We start from the raw sequence: 19,839 nt of genomic DNA on the forward strand, positions 1-19,839 counted from the left end.
AGCGTAGCATAGTGTGGCCTTTTGGAGAAACCGTGAGGCCAGAATTTCCCGTTTACATTTTTTTTTTTGTTTTGTTTTTTATCAACTACTGAAGTTATACACTCTTTAATTTAGGTCAAAATTGTATTTCTGACTATTTGTATAGTGCTAATTTATTTTCATGCGTAGTAAAAAAAATAATAAACATGTCCAATGCATATCCACTCTAGTTCCAGGTTATCTCATGAACTTCTTCCATCTTGTGCCTTGTGTTACAGGGAATTTTTCTGACCGTACACCAAAAACCAGAAAAGTCCGCTGAAAATGACCATAGTCCTGTTAGATTTAGGACCTGTATCAATGGGTTTTGCTTTGTGTCAATGGCATCGGCTTGACATTAGTTTGAGGGGTTTTAGAGCTCATTCAAAATTCATTGATCTGCTTCAAGTGGGCTATTCATTCCCATAGATTTGTATTGGCAAAACTTATCTGATGTGGACAAAACCCGATCAACACAGGCCCATGTGCTGCTCAAAAGAAATAGAACCATTCTTGACTGGAAGAACCTGAACATTTCTGTGAAGGTTCTCATTCATCCAGGTCATGGTATATCTAGTAGTAGTTAGTCACATTCAACCTGGCTTGTTCTGTAAAGTTGATGACACTTTGCATTTTATTTAGGCAATTTATTTTTTTCAAATGAGTGTTCAGGAGCATACCCCAGCATTTATTGTCCAAGAACAGGTTAGTTAGTGTGAAAGTTGCAGAACCACCCTGGGATTGTTCAAATACAACAGGATTGTTCCAAAGCTTTCTCACCTTAAATCCAATACCCGGACAATTTACATCTGCCTTGATACAGTACATTCCATGGTGTTTGGATTAAGGTAATGGAGTTACGTGTGATTATAATTGCTGGGGTATGGTACTGACACTCATTAGAATTGAAAAAGTGTCTTGGTCAAGCAGGGAAATGTCTTTAAGATCAGAATACAAGTCCAGTTGCATTTGACTAAAGCCCTGTGTCATCAAGCTTTTGTTCACTTTAGGCAGGTTTTGCATTCCCATACAAGCATTTGCGAATGCAAAACCCACTTGATGCAGGTCAGTAGGAGGTCAACTGCCAGTCAAATGAATTCTGAATGATCTCAGAAGAGTCTTAAACTTTTGCCAAACGACCAGACGAAGGTTCATAGACACAGGCCATTACTACTACCAAATATCTTAAGATTCGGCCTAAATTTATCTAACTCCTGCAAGCTTTAGCTTTTACTTAAAAGATTTACATTTGATACTTAATTATTTTGTTTTCTTTTCAGAGGACAGTGAGCACCTCAGGCCTGACAATTACGACCTTGTCAGCTGCCTTATCTTAAATACCAACTCCAGGAAAAGCAAAAGTCCTCACTTGCATTATGGCTGTGCATTATACTTTTAGGGTTAAATGCTCATTTCTAGGGGACAGTACTTACCTTAGCCTCTGTTCCCCTGGAAAATGGCACTCCCCTAATGCTCCAGAAGTGAACTGTCCTCCTACACTTAAATGCACAGTTAAAGTGATATTAAAGGTTTTTTAATGTTATTAAAATAAAAAACAGGTTTTACTTACCTGCTCTGTACAATGATATTGCACAGAGCGGTCCCTTACCTCCTTTTTGTCAATCCCCTGCCAGCAGGGCCATCTTACCGAATGGGCATGCTGGACAGTTGCCCGGGGGCCCCACTTGCTCGGGGGGCCCCACCTGCCCAGTGACCCAGCCCCAGCCAAGCATTAGTCCCGATTCCCGTGTGCATCCCGCCACCAAACTTAGCAGATGGCAAGCACCTGTCGGCCCTGTGCTGCTGTCAGGCCACTTGGGCTGTGGAGGGGGATCCCACAACTACAGGAATGCCTGTTCGCCTTCATGGGAACAGGCGCACACAGGACAGTCAAGTCTGACTCCCGTCCGTGTGTGTGTTCACCGGACCCAGCCGCAGAACTTGTAAGCTGTCATTAGCCTGGCATTGCTGTACCGATAAATATAGCCTCATCAATAATTTGCATTTTTATTCTTGTGGGTGATTGTGTAGGCAGGGCCCCAGTGTACTGTATTGCCCGGGGGCCTTTAATGCTCTTAAGATGCCACTGCCTGCCAGTGCTGTTTCCTGCACCCTCCTGTTTCCTCCAGGTACCTCTGTTGCAAGCCACGTGCCATGGGGGCTTCCATACACATGCTCTCCCAAGCCGCAGTAAGCCACAATCCCAGTCCCTCCTTACAGGAGTTTTACTGACAGCAGTAGGAATGAGTCTGTGGCTCCTGCTGCTCTCAAGTGCCTCCTGTGGGACCAGGAAGTCAGTGGATTGGTGCTGCAACTGGGACAGCGGTGAGAGAAGTCCGGTAAGTGTTTAGGGATGGTGGGGGGATAGGAAAGATAGTAGGGATTTTTTGTTACCTTCATGCAGAGAATTCAGTAAGGTAACAAAAAAAATTGACTTTAGAACCACTTTATCCTTTGCAGCCCCACTGCAAAGGATGACTTTTACTTTTCCCGACATTCAGCTTAAAACATTTGGGTTGATTTATTGAAGGAGTAGAGCATGTTCACATTTTGCAAAGTGAAGATGTGCTGCCTTCAATTATGTGAGAGCAAAAATCCTGAATTTTTTAATTTTCCTTGCACATGACTGAGTATTAAAAGTGAGCACAGTTCCACCCCATTTACTAAGCTTACTGAATATTCATTTTTTGCTGTGAGCTCCTTTAGTAGCCCCACTGCCTTTGCTTTGAGTGTGCATATCAGCTTATAAAATAAAAGCCTGTGGTTGTTTGCATTCTTCCTAAAAGAGAAGTTTGGGGTTTAAAAAAAAATAAACAATTATACTCACCTAGTTGGATGCAGCATCGATCCAATGAGTTCAAACACCTCTGATCGCTCAGTTCTCCCCTCTGCTTTGAGCAGAGAGCTGGAGCTGTCAGTTAGCGGTACAATGCTCTCCTCTCCAGCGCTCACTCGTGCACTAGGCTGGGGAGGGGCTGGTACAGGCTTTCAGCAGATCACTGAGAGGCTGAGCCAGGTGTCGGTCCAGGAATCTGGGTGGATCCCGACTATATGGTCGGGATCTTTCCTGAGCATGGACCTGCTGAGTTACGTCAGCCAACAGCAGGCTTTAGCTGAAAACTAGTCAAAGGAGTGCAAAACGAACTGCACTACTGCACTAGCGTGCTGCTGAACTGCACTGGCCCACTGCCAGCTGGAAACTGGTGACAGGAGTGCAAAACAAACTCCTGTGATCCATAGGAGAAATATGGTCAAAAAAGCTTTGGCCATACTTCTCCTTTATGAGCCATATCACAGTGGTGATTCTGTGTTGCAAGATGTTGCAGTGGCTAATTGTTCATATAAGGGGTCAAAAGCAAAAGGATTGTGACCAGAGCCCTGTCAGTTGGATTCCCCTGTATGAAGAAGTGAATGATTGCAGGTGAATTTTTTCTTGGTCATAGCAGTTACCATTTGGAAAAGTGAGTGAATGTTACGGAGACTGTGTGTGTTAGATTAATAGACTGATTTAGAAAGGAGACTTTTTTAACATTAACAAAATTATAGCATTTTCTGGGTATCCTTAAGAGGGCCTGTTCTGTGGAAACTGGGCCAAAAAAGGCATGCAGGGAACAAAGATCTAGTCACCAGTACCGACTGTGGGCTCCCAGCAGCTATTTTACCCATTGCTGACCTAATATGTCTTCTTCTGCAATGTGTCTCTTTGTGGAGACATTTTGGTAGAAGAGCAGGGCTTTGCTTCCTTTTGTCCCCCTGTTAACTGGCGGTACAATGACTGTTGGCGTTATGATTAGGGAACAGCAATTGAAAGTGATACACGAAATGAATTAAGCTTGGAGATACTTGCACTGCAGTTCCTTAGATGCAGCTTCCACTCCAGCTAGGAGAACAATAAGCAGCACAATGAACTCACCAAATCCCACTTCAAATCTTCTGAGACTAACAGTTAGAAACAGCAGAGCCTTGGATGATCTCACACTGCAGATATGCAGCTATAAGGCTGGAGATAAAGAGTACCTAGACACAATCACATGTCAGGATTACAAGACAAAGGTACATTTGTCGGGGATATTGCCCTCATTCAGCACAGGGCATTTTTAACTATTCTGGCGGACCCAGATATCCTGGGGGCAGTACGTACCCTTTCAAAGTAAAATTTCCCATACCTTGTATAAGTACTTTGGGTTAGATTTATATATATAAAGACTATTCAGAGTGCTCCTTATAGAAACATCCAGTATAGGGTTGCAACATATACATCAGTCTAATCCCTCTGCCCTTATTGGAACACCTAGAGTTGGAGCTATCATCTGGGGCTTCACGTGGTTCCCATGTGCCAAGGTTTATTTGGATACAGCGTTTTTTCTGTGAGCACCCCTTTTTCATGAAAAATCAATTAAGCGAAATGGGTTGAGACAAGGAACAAGTCAACAGCATACCCCTGATTCATGCCTTTGTATTCCCTATTTTGGGTGGCTTAAAACAACTGTTGGTCCTTGAGAGGGACTGTGGAAGGGTTCTGAAGGGATGTGTTGAATAGGATTATATTACTTAGGTTGTGTAGATTTCTTTGTATTGATTTTAATAATGATGAGGCCAATTTGGTCTTTTTAATACATGCCACTGTTTGTTGAATAGCCTAATGAGAATAAAGGATTGCATGATTTTAAACAAATATGTAACATTTCTTTGAGAGATCATTCACCCGAAAAGTCAGTTAATTCATTTGTTCTCGGTTGTGGCCTCTACATTTGTCGGGGTACTGCATAGGCACAATTTCTGGATGTTCCTTTTAAGATAGCAAATCTTCACCTTCTTTGGGCTTAAATTCACTTTAATAGTTTACTGATTAATATTAATGATTGTGTGGAGTTTGTCTTTAATGCTGCAGATTATAGAGTTACATTTCATTTTCTTGCAAATCCACAGGCCCAGGGGTACAGTTTAAAGCAGACAAAGTCTCTTTAGGTATTTTGAACCACTTCTCCTCCTGTTTTGTATTGTGAGCTGACAGACTCACAGGAGTATGGTCAGAAAGGCCTAAAAATAAACCTGAACATATACCAATATCAAAGCAAGTTCTAAATGGTGCAATTCAGCTTCAGAGCTACACCATTGTTACTTAGAAGCTGTGTTATAATTTATTCATGCCTTGTACATTTCATCATATGAATTAATAACCTCCTTGTGCTTTAGGATGGCAGTTTGATTTTTCCACCGTTTTTGATAAGTTTCCAGTGGGGATAAAGGCAACAATTTGAGGTTTTCAGCTGCTTATCCTGCCGTTGCAGCTGTCCCTGCTTAGATGAAATTGGAACTAAGCTGCATCAAATAAAATATAGCTTAAAGTTAACCCGTACTTCACCCAAAATGGGTAGAGTGACAGGTTCAAATTACTGCAGGGCCCTTTAAAAAGATGTACTTAAAGCGGATCTTCACTGCATCTGAGCACCACAAACCAAGAACACTATTTAACTCATTTTTAATATTCAAAGCAAATTCTCCCATTCATATCTATATGATTTGTTTTGTTTAGAAATCACTTTGAAAAAGTACCCCCTAGCATTTCTGGCCATGACCATCTTGAGTAAGGAAAAATGATTCATGTAGCATTTACTTCCTGGAATCCATCTTCTTTTAGCTCAAGCATGCAAGAAGGAGAGTGTGCTTAGCTGAGAAAGCCCTCCTTCTCTCCTCCCATCATAAGGATTCCTGAGATGCTTGACATCATTTGCCTAGGCAAGAAACCAGGACGTAACTGAAGAAATGTAAAAAGAAAAGGTTGAAATTAAGTAAATATGATATACTTTGCTATCTATTTACTAATGCTAGCAGCCTGAGAATTAAAAATAATCAATGTTGATTGGGAGAGGGAAGTTCCACTTTAGGTTTAATAAAGCCACTAGTCCTCCAAGTCCCCACCAAGATACATATACAAAAAATAATGGATGATAATCTTGGAAGGAGTCGCTGGTACTAACGCAAAATCTGTCGATAAAAACCTGGTTTAGAGTCAACTCAATCACCTCTAAAGAAAACAAATTATTTGGTCATGTTTAGGAACACTCCAATGACACTGTGCAATTATCATGTAACATTTTTTTTTTTTCAAAACCATTAAAAAAAAAAAAAAACAGCAAAAAAAGTATGCGAAAGTATAAAAAAAAACATATTGGCCAATGACTAAAAACAACTTGACCTTCAGTTATTTTTTTCATCCTTCCATCTAATAACTGCTTGTGTTGTTTCAACTTTGGATGATAAAACATTTTTTTTCTGCCAGTAAATACCTTATACAGCCCACTTCATCTTTCTTGTCTGGTAAAAAGCCTAGGCTAATGACATCATGCACAGCTCTCTTTCTCACTCTCATGAGAGTTTGCCTGCAAGGGAGGAGTGGTGAGTCTAAGGAGAGCAGATGAGAGCTGCAGAGCTGGAGGGGGCTGGATGAGGGCGGAGATAACAGGAGACTGCAGAGATGCATGAGTATTCATCAAGAGAGAAGAAATTTGCAAGCAAGCAGAAGTGCCTGACAGATTGTGCTTGCCTGTCTGTATATACAGCATCCCGCAAAAGTGAGTAGACGCCTCATATTTTTGTATATTTTATTATATCCTTTCATGTGACAACACTGAAGAAATTACACTTTGCTACAATGTAAAGTAGTAAGTGTACTGCTTGTATAACAGTGTAAATTTGCTGTCCCCTCAAAATAACTCAAGACACAGCCATTAATGTCTAAACCGCTGGCAACAAAGTGAGTACACCCCTAAGTGAAAATGTCCAAATTGGGCCCAAAGTGTTAATATTTTGTGTGGCCACCATTATTTTCCAGCACTGCCTTAACCCTCTTGGGCATGGAGTTCACCAGAGCTTAACAGATTGCCACTGGAGTCCTCTTCCACTCCTCCATGACGACATCACGGAGCTGGTGGATGTTGGACCTTGCGCTCCTCCACCTTCTGTTTGAGGATGCCCCACAGACGCTCAATAAGGTTTAGGTCTGGAGACATGCTTGGCCAATCCATCACCTTTATTCTCAGCTTCTTTAGCAAGTCAGTGGTCGTCTCGGAGGTGTGCTTGGGGTCGTTATCATGTTGGAATACTGCCCTGCGGCTAAGACTTTGAAGGGAGGGGCTCAGGCTTTGCTTCAGTATGTCACAGTACATGTTGGCATTTATGGTTCCCTCAATGAACTGTAGCTCCCCAGTGTCGGCAGTACTCATGCAGCCCCAGACCATGACCCTCCCAGCACCATGCTTGACTGTAGGCAAGACACTCTTTGCAATCCTCACCTGGTTGCCGCCACACACGATTGACGCCATCTGAACCAATTACGTTTATCTTGGTCTCATCAGACCACAGAACATGATTCCAGTAATCCATGTCCTTAGTCTGCTTGTCTTCAGCAAACTGTTTGCGGGCTTTCTTGTGCATCATCTTTAGAAGAGGCTTCCTTCTGGGATGACAGCCATGCAGACCAACTTGTTGCAGTGTGCAGCATATGGTAAAAACACTAACAGGCTGACCCCCCACCCATTCAACCTCTACAGCAATGCTGGCAACACTCATATGTCTATTTCCCAAAGACAACCTCTGGATATGACACTGAGCATGTGCACTCAACTGCTTTGTCGACCAGGGGGAGACCTGTTAAACCGCTGTATGGTCTTGGCCACCATGCTGCAACTCAGTTTCAGGGTCTTGGCAATCTTCCTATAGCCTAGGCCAGTGGTCCTCAACTCCGGTCCTCAGGGCCCACTAACAGGCCAGATTTTAAGTATTACCTTGAGGAGATGCAGACTAGAGTACTGCAATCACTGAGCAGCAAATTATATCACCTGGGATGTATTTCAGTTATCTTGCAAACATGGTCTGTTAGTGGGCCCTGTAGGCCAGGGTTGAGGACCACTGGCCTAGGCCATCTTTATCTAGAGCAACAATTCTTTTTTTTTCAGATTCCCAGAGAATTCTTTGCCATGAGTTGTCATGTTGAACTTCCAGTGACCAGTATGAGAGAGTGAGAGCGATAACACCAAATTGAATACACCTGCTCCCCATTCACACCTGAGACTTTGTAACACTAACGAGTCACATGACACCGGGGAGGGAAAATGACTAATTGGGCCCAATTTGGACATTTTCACTTAGAGGTGTACTCGCTTTTGTTGCCAGTGGTTTAGACATTAATGGCTGTGTGTTATTTTGAGGGGGACAGCACATTTACACTGTTATACAAGCTGCACACTCACTACTTTACATTGTAGTAAAGTGTAATTTCTTCAGTGTTGTCACATTAAAAGATATAATAAAATATTTACAAAAATGTGAGGGGTGTACTCACTTTTGAGAGATACTGTATATGTGTGCGTGTATGTATGTATGTGTGTGTGTGTATATCCAGGAAGTGAACAGGCAGCAGCTTCAGCTGCCCACAATTAAAATGGCTGCAGCCAGACTTAGTGGGGTGAGATTTCTGCAGCATATTTGGCAAATACAGAATCACAGTATATATATATATATATATATATATATATATATATATATATATATATATATAAAGAAATATAAAAGTGGTTGGAGGGAAGCTTCAGAATTGCAAATATGTTTTTATTACAAATTATGTGAGAAGACTGCAGTTCCTCTTTAAATATAGAGTGTTAAATATACCCCAAATATAGCACCCCGAGCAGGAACCCCGAGTATCCAGTATTGTGAAATCAATCTCATAATAAAACTTGTAAGAGATATTGGGTCTCAGCATCCATTGACCTAAGCAATGGATATATATCTTATCCCTTCATTATATAGGAGTGTAAATATACAATTCCTGCAATAGATGTCACAAATTCTCCAAGGAAAAGATACCAAAAGGTCATATAAGGGTACTGAACAATGTAAGACCAAGACAGTCTTAATATACCCTTATAGAATGCATCTGGCATGGGTGTAGTGGACATTCAACTAATTCGGTGTACACCTGCACTTGGTAGGTCCCACTTCAGAACAAAGGGCTGGTAGCCTCACCACAGGGGATATTAATGTCCCACTGTCCATGCATGAGACCCACTTCACTCAGAAACAGTAGGAGAGGTAATAGGCCATGCCTCATTCAAATGTAATAAGCATTGAACACTGAATAAATGGTGCAAGGCAAGGTGTATCACCTACTATGTCCTTGTTCAGCAGTTCAAGCATGTCTCCAATAGATTACACCCACGACACTGAGTGTTTTACTGATGAACAAGTTCCAGCCAAGGCCCCTTTAAAAGTGGCTACATTGCAAAACTAAACATAGTCATCCATGATCAGGCATAGAAAGTAAATACCTAGTATTTACAGTCTGTCTAGCACTTAACCCGTACTTTGCCCATACCGAGCAGAGTGGCAGGCTCACATTACTGTAGGGCCCTTTAAATGAATGTACTTAACTTTCACTCACTTTTTCACAATTCCTATTTACTGACAGCAATAAAAAAGAGATTAATGCTCTTATCTTTGCTGCTGATCTCTCACTGGCCAGCCAGCACACAGAGGTGGTAGGTGACCAAGCCATACTCTTTTTTTATTGAAATAGAAAAAAGTGAGGTCAGCAACTTGACTAAGCATTTTGGTGCATGGATCAAAGAAACTCATTGGCAGGTAAAGGCATTTACAGATATGCGTTTCAACTTTATATTTAACTGTTATGCTATATGTTTAATTGTGTGTGGCAGAAATGCTATACTAGTGGTGTGGCATTCATATTGGTCTGCCTGCAGCTGACTGCTGATCTGTAGACACAGAATTACACATGACTGCACTTGCTGTATGTGCACAATTCAAACCTAACCTCAAGTTTTGTCAGTTAGTAAATACATTTTACTACAAACTGAAGTCATAGTAAAAGCAGAGGTTTCATACTGTGCAGCTTCTATATTTCTCTTACGTTTACTTTAAAAACATACCATGAGATTGAGATAGGTAAATTCCTGGATCAGGCATAGTAATATATATATAATAATATCTCAGCGCCTCTAATCCAGAGATCTTCATCCTACAAATTGCTTTACCTTCTTTGTCAAAAAATCAAGCAAACTATCCTCATCCCTGGAGCCCTTCTTACATTTTTTATTGATAATGCTATGTTAATTTAAATACATTTTCTGTATATATAAAAAAAAAAAAAAAGAATATGGGGGTTGATGTACTAAAGGCAAATAGATTGCGCCGTTGCATAGGTGCAGAGCCTAAAGGCCCGTACACACGATAAGAAAATCTGTAGGGAAAATTCGTCCGACGACCGATCTGCCGATTTTCGGATTGTTAGTATGGTGCTTTCGACAGCCAACTCCGACTTTTCGGCTGACAAAATCCAGATGTGCAGGCTATAAAATTTTTGTCGTCTGTAATACAACGTCCGATTTTCGTCTCATTAGTACAGATTTTGACAGAAAAAATCTTAAGAGCAAGACTAGGCATGCTCAGAGACGAAAGAACACATACAAAGCAATCCAACACATGACATCACTTCTGAAGTAGAATTCTGTCGTACGGGAAAATTCTTTATAAAAATAACCTCTTCACTTTCCACATCAGACAAGCATGCCACAAAAAACGGATGACAGATCGTTCGATATTCTGATCGTGTGTACGGGGCTTAAGGTAATGTTATGAAGCTTTGCTTTGTAAAGAATACACCATCAGGTGCAAGTAAAATAAAAAAAAATAAAAAAAAACATACTTTTTTCTTGCACATAATTGGATGTTGGAAATGAACATAGGAAAATGAATGCAACTGCACTTGCAAATTGCATAGCCTCCTTTTGTAACTCAACCCCATGGTATTCAAAGGACCTACCAAAATGTGGTCCACTCCTTTCTACAATGTTTACACTCATGAGCTAACCTTATAATAAACAGGACCCAGCCTGATAGGACTGCTGGGCTGAAATACTGCCTGCTTCCCTTTACTACCAATGTCTTCTGTTTTTACAGCCTCCTGAAAACATCACATATTTACCATGAATTTTATGCAGTACTTATTTACATAAAACAAATGACATTACCGGTAGTTTATTTTAACTTTAATGACAGAGCTTGTTTTTTTAGCATATTCTTAGACATGTACACTAATGCCTCGTACACACGTTCAGATAATCGTACGAAAAATATCGCTTTCGACTTGATCGCACGATAATCTGTTCGTTAGTACACAGCTTTCGACAGCCGATCACGACATTTCGTCCAACAAAATCCGAAGGGACAAACATGAAAACTTTTATCGTACGATAGCCTAGCGAACGACAATCGTTTGATCAGTACAGTATGCGTCCATCCATAGACAAAGACCACGCATAATCAGAAACACAAAAACAACCCGGAAAAAGCCTGGCTGTTTTTTGTTTTTCTGATACGTAGCTACGCAGCCAGGAAGCTTTTCCGGAATCGTATGACAAAAATCATATGTTTAGTACGCATTGTTGAATTCGATATTAGTATCATGCGACAAAATGCAAACGATAAGTCGTCCGATTATCTGATCGTGTGTACGAGGCATTAGAGTCAATGAGCCATAGTGATGTGCTATCCTAGGCCCCAGTGCTGTCTGGACATCTCTGTGTTTCCAGGGTTGAATTGCTAGGTTGTGTTCTTCTAAAATTTGGATTCACCCTCATAATGGCTGCCTCCAGGTCTACTTTACTCATTTTTGCCATGTGTATGCGTTTTACAATAAACCTAAATAATGGACTGTACCAAAACATAAATACCAATTGTATGCCTGTTTTATGGCATGATATCCATTAATCTGTGATGCCCAATTCACTTACTATCTCTGCATATTCAAACAGCTTTAAAGGCTAACTCCACCCAAAATGTATATTTCATTGCTTTTTTAATCGCCTTCTAGTTGCTTATATGCATCCCCCTTACACACTCTTACATTTTCCCACAGTAGGTTGTGTTTCTGTTACATTTCCACTTGGTGGACCTCCTAATTAATTGGGTATTTTGAAGAAACATAGGTATGGGCAAGGTGGTGTCTCCATCATTTGACTTTAAATTTTATAGGATAGTTAATAATTGCTCCCATCTGAGTGTTGGTAGTTTTAGGATATGAGAGCTTGCATTTAGGGTTTTAAGCCTTATTTTGAAGGTCAGAGTTTGAATGGGTTAAGTATACATTTTGGGGTTAGGCTCAAGGAAGTAATCTGTTAAGTTCAATTGAACCTGGTATGATAAAAATACGGTTCTGCCATTGCCAACTTTTTCAGACTCTGCAAGCTGTCATGCTGATGCTTCAACTTTCCTAGTTTTGGAGAGATTCGGAGTTAAGGGTTCATTTTTTGAGCCAAAAGCCTAGGTACTAGGTTATGTGATTTCTGCTGCAGGGAGAAGCAAATGCCTAGCCTTTTGCTTAAGCAAAGAAAGGAAGCCTGAAGTAGCATGTTTATTGTAGCTTGTAGCTGATTATTCATTTAACATTTGAATATACTGTAGTTCCACATTTGGTCCTTTATTCTTCAGTGATTAGCACATAATTCATTTCTGCTCTATTTGAACTAGAATTTGATCTATTCCATCTGCTTCTCTACAATTCTAATAGTGAAGCTGCACAAGTATATGAAAATCAGAGTACAGGGCGATTAGAAATGGGGTTATCATGATGCTCACATACTAGGTTGTCACTTACAATGGCAATAGGGTTCATATCTAACTGCCAAACTATTGCTTTTTTTTTTTTTAACAAAGGTGCATAAACATACATTTTTTACCCTCCAAAAATGCCTGTTTGAGTAGCACCTGGTCACATTTATTGCCAGACTTAACTTGGGGAAACGACAAGGGTTATTCTTCCAGTCCAACTTGGTCAGTAGCTTTCCCTTGAAGAACAGTCAGTATGTTGATTACAGTCAGCAGGTGCCAATAATCATTCATCCCTGTGACTATCAGTCATCCTTAGATTTAGTGCTGAAGTGTTGCATAGATTGCCTAAGGCTAGCAGTACATGGGTTAAAGAATTTTCATTCGAATTTTGCACCATTAGTCGGCCGCAGCAATGGCAGATTTTTGTGCAGCCATCTAATTTGAGTGATCGGGCATGTTGGAAAATTTTTAAAACATTAATGATTTTCTAATCAATGATAAGAGAATTGTGTCAAGAATCGAAAAAAGAAATGTGCATGAGCACATGAAAATAAACTTCCCAGAAAGAAAAGAAAATTCCCGGCCATGAAAATTCTTTTCTGTAGCAACATGAGGTAAAATTAAAGGTTTGGTTGGTCAAATTTCAGAATCAAGGGGGGGCATCATTGGATCACAAAATCCACAACATTTATGAATATCGAAAGAAAAAGCGTTCACGGTTCGACCCATGTTTGGCCTGCATAAGCATTATTTGAGCATGTAAGGAGATGAACATGTAATGTCACACGGTACTTTTTAGACAATTTATTGACCTTGTTCATCCAAAAATACCACTGCTTAGAATTTTAACACCATTAACAATACGTATATAAGTAAATAGAAGGCTGTATGTTTGCTGGTAAAAGTTAGTTGTGTTTTAAACATAATTTATGCACAAGTCATTTTAATGAAATTCAGGGATGGTATTTAGTTATGCTTTGTTTATTATTTTGACAATTTACACAGCGCTTTACGTATTGCTCATTCACATAAGTCCCTGCCGTCAAGGAGCTTACAATCTAAAATCTAGGCCATAGTAGGGCCAGTTTAGATAGAGTAGATTAACCTACAGGCATGTCTTCGGAGTGTGGGAGGAAATCTAAGTGAACAAAAGGAGACCATGCAAACTCCATGCAGGTAGTTTTCTGGTCAGGATTTAAAGCAGGGACCCTAGGGCAGAAGCGCCAACCACTCAACCGTTGTGCTTTAACATTTTATACTTTTAGTCAGAGGGTTTTCAGTAATAGTGCTGCCCAACTCTCACTGGCCTCTCGTGGGTGGGCATTAACCCAGAGTGGCCGCATATATGTGGCCCTGTGTAAACAACTTACCTCGTTGAGGGTGCCAGATCAGTAAACTCCCAATGCATATTTGTGATCGGGAGCTTTTCGATCATGTGTCAGCCATTCAGCCCGAATGCCCACCTCCCCGCATTTAGAACTCTTCAATGGCATGGAGACGGTTGGCGTGAAGGGGGTTAAGATTACCTGGGGGGAAGCAATGCATCAAAGTAAGGCAAACACACTCCTTTCATTCCCTACTGCCCATAGTTACACAGTTAGCTTGAGATTGGGAGGCCCCTATACCAGGGAGGATAATTTGATCTCTGTGGAAGTCCTGCTTCCTTAACTGTATCTTCTTTATGTCTAAAGTTAAAGTGCAAAAGCAGTAAAAATTGGAGCCTGTGTACATAAGTCTAGAGTTGTGACAGCTTGTCAAAACACCCACCTTGATTTTATTTTTGTTAGTCTGCACACTAAGGGCTTGATCTACTAAAAAAGTAGAGAGTTCAAACCAGTGATACAGTTTTCTCTTCAAATAGTCTGTCATGTGTGGTTGACAAAAATAAGTCAGATTTCTCTTTGACTTCCGTTCCTTGAACGTCCTTTTGACATGATTGGATGATCAAAGTAGTCACTGCCCCACCGGTCTGGATGAACATTCTTCACTTTTAGTAAGCCAACTCCTATGTATACTGCAGCACATTTATGATGAATAATAACACCCAAAATATACTACATAGAGATTGTGTTCTAAAGCTTACAAACCTTATGCCTGCAAGGCCACTCTGCACTCATTTTATATATACAATGTGTTTAAAAAGGAACTTCATATTTGTTAGTTTTCTATTATCTGATTGTCACCTTGATGTGAAGACAGGTTTGTTGGAGTCTCATATAAAAGCTAAATAATGGGCATATATGTATATATATATATAGTATATATAAATGTTTTTAATAACATTTTGCAGGTTTATTTAGTTCCTTAATATTTCATTTTTTGTTTGTTTAAACTGAAATTCAAAATATCCTAAAACCCATATGTGCACCAAATTTAGTCTCCTTTTTCATTTGTCCCAAATGTAGAACCCTCCACCACTATGTTGTGCGCCTTTGTGTTGTGTCCACGTACTGTTATGTTTCTGACAAGTTTTAATCTCTCTTGGTTTGTGCTAGAAGTTACATGGGAAGACCAGCAGAGAAAGGTGAATGGTGCAATAACTGATGACAAACCATTGCCAAGAAAGAAAGCCCATTCAGAGCCAGGTTTGTCAGGGTTTTGGAAAACCACCTGAAAAGCATGAGGCTTGCGCAGAGGGGGAGGCTCATGCTTTTGTAATGAGTGTGATCATCATCTACGCTTCTCACTTTGGTGTGTTTAGGCGTAGTTCATGAGAGTAACGCCTTTTACTCAGTGTTGTGTATCATCCCTTTTCAGAAAAAAATTAGTTCCAGTCTCAATTACGGCACAAAAATGACATCAACAATCCAAAGCGTAGGACCAAAATTATTTATATTTTAAGTTAATTTTTAAGTTATTAAAATACTTTTGAAATGGAGAGATTCTTATTCATGTTAATATGTGACAAATATTTTCATAGTTTTTGATTTTGCTGTTTCATGGTTTCGTTTATTGGGTTATTATGTATTCAGGGCTGGATTTAGATAACTAACAAATAGGCATACACCTGGGGATACACTAAGCCAATAAATACAAGACAGCTAACATAGGGCATGGTGGATGTCAAGAGGGCTCAGCTACAACCTTCATACTGCTACTGTAGGGAGAATGTACTTGTAGGCAGCTGTTGTCTGATGGGGAGAGGCAATGGCAGGACAGACTATAAAAGTTGGGTAGCTTCCCTGTTCCCCCATCCCTTCTGCCTTAATCCATCTCTGCTGGTAAAGTGTTTTAGAGCGAGGTCCTTCTCTTGGGAATACGTGTCCTTATTTAAGATGGTTATTTCCAAAGCAAAATTTGTTGTAGCCTAACCATATTCAACCTGATGTAGGCTATGCACGGATTCAATTTTCATGTGATTGACCTGTTAGTCTGATTATTTTAATCATTGGAATGTTGCTAAGCCGTAAGTTCATGTGCATGAATCTAATCACTTTTAGCCTCAGTCTTATAGTTACCTGAGTATTCCAAGGTATAATCTTATACTTCCCAATTACTAACACTTTGTCCTACTTTACCAGGCTACATACACTACTGTGTACTACAGCCCAGAGCTTCTAATCTTTGTCCAAATCTATTACTGAACAATGTTCTGTAATTTGACAATTTCTATCACAAAATGCTGAAGTAGCTGCCGGTTAGGGGCTTTTTCAGACCTAAGTGGTTTTTGTCATCAGCGCACTGTATTATTTTGAATAAAAACCGGACTGTATTATTCAGTGGTTCAATCCCAATGTGTTTTTAATGTGGACTTCTGCAATACATTTCTATACACCTGCATACAGCCGTTCTTGTGTGCTTTAAATGCAGTGCAGATAAAGGTATCCTCCTTTGGATACCTTTCAACATATTTAAACTGCACTCTGAAAGTTATGGGTCTTTTTCAACTTCCCTTTTTCACTACAGAAGTGAAGGAGATTTGAGCCGATGACAATTAACCTGAATTATTTTAATTGCAAATAATTGGAGAAGGAAGCTTTTTAAGGTAGTCATGAACCATGACCACAGAACACTTGTCCTGGCACAGTTTAGGCTTTGAATTCAATAAAGCTGATTCCCTAATCTACCCGATCTCAAATCCAGGCCTGCAAAAGTCTCTGGAGTTCTGCTCCTCTTTTACACCACATAATTGTTGTGCTTTGGACGTATTTGTATGCCCTGCACTTTTACACACTTTACTGTTTGTCATAAAATATGCGCTTAGGCTGTAAGCCTTGGCGACAAGCTTGTCTTTGGATGAAAATGGTGAATTTAGATTAAAATTTCTAAATGTATCAACCTTTCTTTCAGCTCTGGTGGTAAAGACATTTAATCCCAAAACACAGTCCTTTTGTCACACATTAGGATCCCTAGTTCAAGGTGCAAGGGCTATAATGTACTTGGCTCCTTAACTTCTGCTGATTTTAAGCACTGAAACAATGCTTACCTGAAGGGCCAACAGCAACAATAACGGTTAACAAAACACAGTAGCAATAGAATATTAACTCAATAAAACAACAACTTTTTTTATTGAAATATGTACCAAAAAGAAAAATATATATGCCGAAGCATAGGGGCGATCTGCCCAATGACCACCTCTCGGCCCCATGCTTGGGCATATACTTTTTTTTCTCTTTTGTTTATCGACGGAACAGTGCTCCATAAATCATAACTACTGGGTTAAATTGCCTCCTCCAGGAGTAGGAGTAGGCAGAACAAAAAACAACTGGCTACGCCCATGGGCCGTCCTCAGCTAAAATGACACCCCACCCCCTTCTCTGCTCTTTGTGGTCCCCAAACGTTTTGCTGTACATTACCCTTTTCAGGAGTCACTTTTAAAAAGTGGACTAGTCCACCTGTGGTGGACCCTCCTGTTTCCAGGTTGAACAAAGCTACTATGATCCCAGTAGAGGAATCCCCGTCCTTTAAGGACCCGGCTGACAGGAAAGCAGAGGCTGTGGCACGCAGCATGTTTACTATTGCTGGTTTGACATTGCGGCCTATTTTTGCCTCAGTCCTGGTGTCTCAGACCCTAAGTGAATGGGCCGAGCTTTTGCGCCAGGGCCTGGGGGGTGAGCAGGTCCATGCTGCTTATGTTGATTTAGGGGACCAGTTGGTCCTTGGGCTGCAGTTTATTTGTAATGCAGCTTTGGATACAGCTCCTCTGCTTTCTGTTTTAGCGGTGGTGATCAGGTGTGTGCTGTGGCTTTAAAATTTGTTTGCAGACCAAGCCTCTAAGCAAGCTCTCATTGATCTGCCCTTTCAAGGCGATCACCTGTTTGGGGCTACCCTGGATGACATCATTAAGGGTAGCGTGGGGGGGGGGAAGAGTACCTTCCTTTCTAGTAAAGGGAATGAGCCTCTTTGCAGATGGGAGCCCTCCTTCTCATCACTTAGAAAATGATTTTGTGCTTCTGGGACGGAGGATAAGGGAAATAGATCTTTCAAATCTTCCACGAGGGGATCCAAGCATCCTTGGTCAGGTAAGCCTAGAGCTAGCTTCTCTGGACCTGCAAACAAGACCTCCTCAGCATGAAGGTCTGCCCTCACCCATTATTGGGTTGGGGAACATCTTCTTTGGTTTCCGGCCTCGTGGACCTCCTTCGTGAATGTCAAGGGCATCCATGAAATGATTCTTTTGGGGGTACCCAGAAAGGGGGACAAAGTTTGTCCTTTTCCGTTTTTTTTAGGTCCTGAGTCTCCTTGTGCGGATTTAATTACTGCAAAGGTTCAGGTGATATCCAAACTAAGGTCCCCCCTATCCCTGCCCAGGGAATTGGTTTTCCTAGGTCTGATTCTAATTCTGACCAGGGTGGTCCTTCCTCTGGACAAACTTCAGGAACCACAGATCATGATTCACTGGCTGCTGTCACACAGATAGCTCTCTCTCCCATTTTGAATACAGGTTCTGAGTCTGGTGGTATCCACCTTCAAGCCAGTTTTTTTTACACAGTCCTACATGCAGCTCTTTTAGCAGGTTCGGCTCCACAGGAGGATACTGAGATACCTCTGGCAGATGCTGCAGGCGTCCCAAGGGCCACGGGAAGGCCAGTATCATCCTCGGCTCAGGCTTCTTCCGCAATTCCTGTGAGGAATCAAAGGCGAGGATCTTCCAATCAGTCTGGTGGCCATAAACGTTCCTTGGGGGCTTTCTCTCAGAGAAGACCAGTTGTTCCAAGGGCTGATTTACCAACCTGCTTTACGCTGCTTCTGCTGGTTTATTGGCTCAGCTATTGAAAGCCAGGTACTGAGGGATAGATGTCTGTCTGAATCGGTGATCCTTACTTTGATGAAGGCAAGAAAGTCGTCTTCCAGCAAGATATACCATTGTACGTGGAAAGCGTACATTTCTTGGTGTGAGTCGATTGGCGCTCATCCTCAATCCTTTTCTGTGGCTCAGATCCTAACCTAAGAGCACCATAAAGGACCAGGTGTCTGCCCTGGCAATCTTCTGTCAGCGACCCCTAGCCACTCACTCTTTAGTTCGTGCCTTCATTCAAGGGGTTGACATGTGGCTCCACCTGTACGGTCTCTTTTGCCGCCATGGGATTTAAATGTAGTACTTTAGGTTCTCCGGAAACCTCCATTTTAGAATATTCGGGAGATTCTCTTGCCTACGTTATCCCAGAAAGTGACATTGTTTACCTCAGCCCACAGGGTATCAGAACTGGTGGCATTATCCTGTCGCAGTCCCTATTTAGTGGTCCATAGGGTCAAAGTGGTTCTTCGTCCCTGTCCATCATTCCTGCCCAAAGTTGTCTCTGACTTTCATTTAAATAAGGGCATTGTGTTGCCTTCCTTGTGTCCCAAGCTGGCTCATCCCAGGGAATTTGCTTTGCATACCTTGGATGTGGTTCGTGCGATTCGGGTGTATCTGGCAGCTACTGCCTCCTTTAGGGGTCAGACTCGCTTTTTGTGTTTACGGATTGACCAAGGAAAGGGTGGCCGCTTCTTCAGCTATCATCTCCAGATGGATCAGGCAGGCGGTGACTCAGGCCTATTCCATTAAAGGTCAGGTTCCACCTTTCCCTGTCATGGCGCTTTCTACTCGGGCGCTGAGTACTTCTTGGGCCTTCCGTCATCAGGCAAAATATCGCAAGTTTGCAAGGCGGTCATTTGGTCATCGGTGCATAACTTCACAAAATTTTATAAGGTAGATACTTTGGCATCTGCGGATGCTTCTTTTGGCTGCAAAGTTTTGCAGGCTGCTTATTA

General features: G+C 41.2%; 1 protein-coding gene across 39 annotated transcripts in view; it reads left to right on the forward strand.

Annotated features, from left to right (window-relative positions):
* Positions 1 to 19,839, forward strand: part of RIMS2 (regulating synaptic membrane exocytosis 2) — a gene marked incomplete at its 5' end in the record, with an annotated part of 943,810 nt that overhangs the window by 749,062 nt on the left and 174,909 nt on the right. For 33 of the 39 annotated variants that reach the window (XM_082257909.1, XM_082257877.1, XM_082257910.1 and 30 more), the window contains one exon: positions 15,141 to 15,230. The exons of the other annotated variants lie outside the window; for them this stretch is intronic. In XM_082257909.1, the coding sequence (XP_082114035.1) occupies positions 15,141 to 15,230 (90 nt within the window). The remainder of the gene's footprint in view (positions 1 to 15,140; positions 15,231 to 19,839) is intronic. 39 annotated transcript variants of the gene reach the window in all.

This window comes from Pelophylax lessonae (genome assembly GCF_965119305.1).
Source record: "Pelophylax lessonae genome assembly, chromosome: 5".
Lineage (NCBI taxonomy): Eukaryota > Metazoa > Chordata > Amphibia > Anura > Ranidae > Pelophylax > Pelophylax lessonae.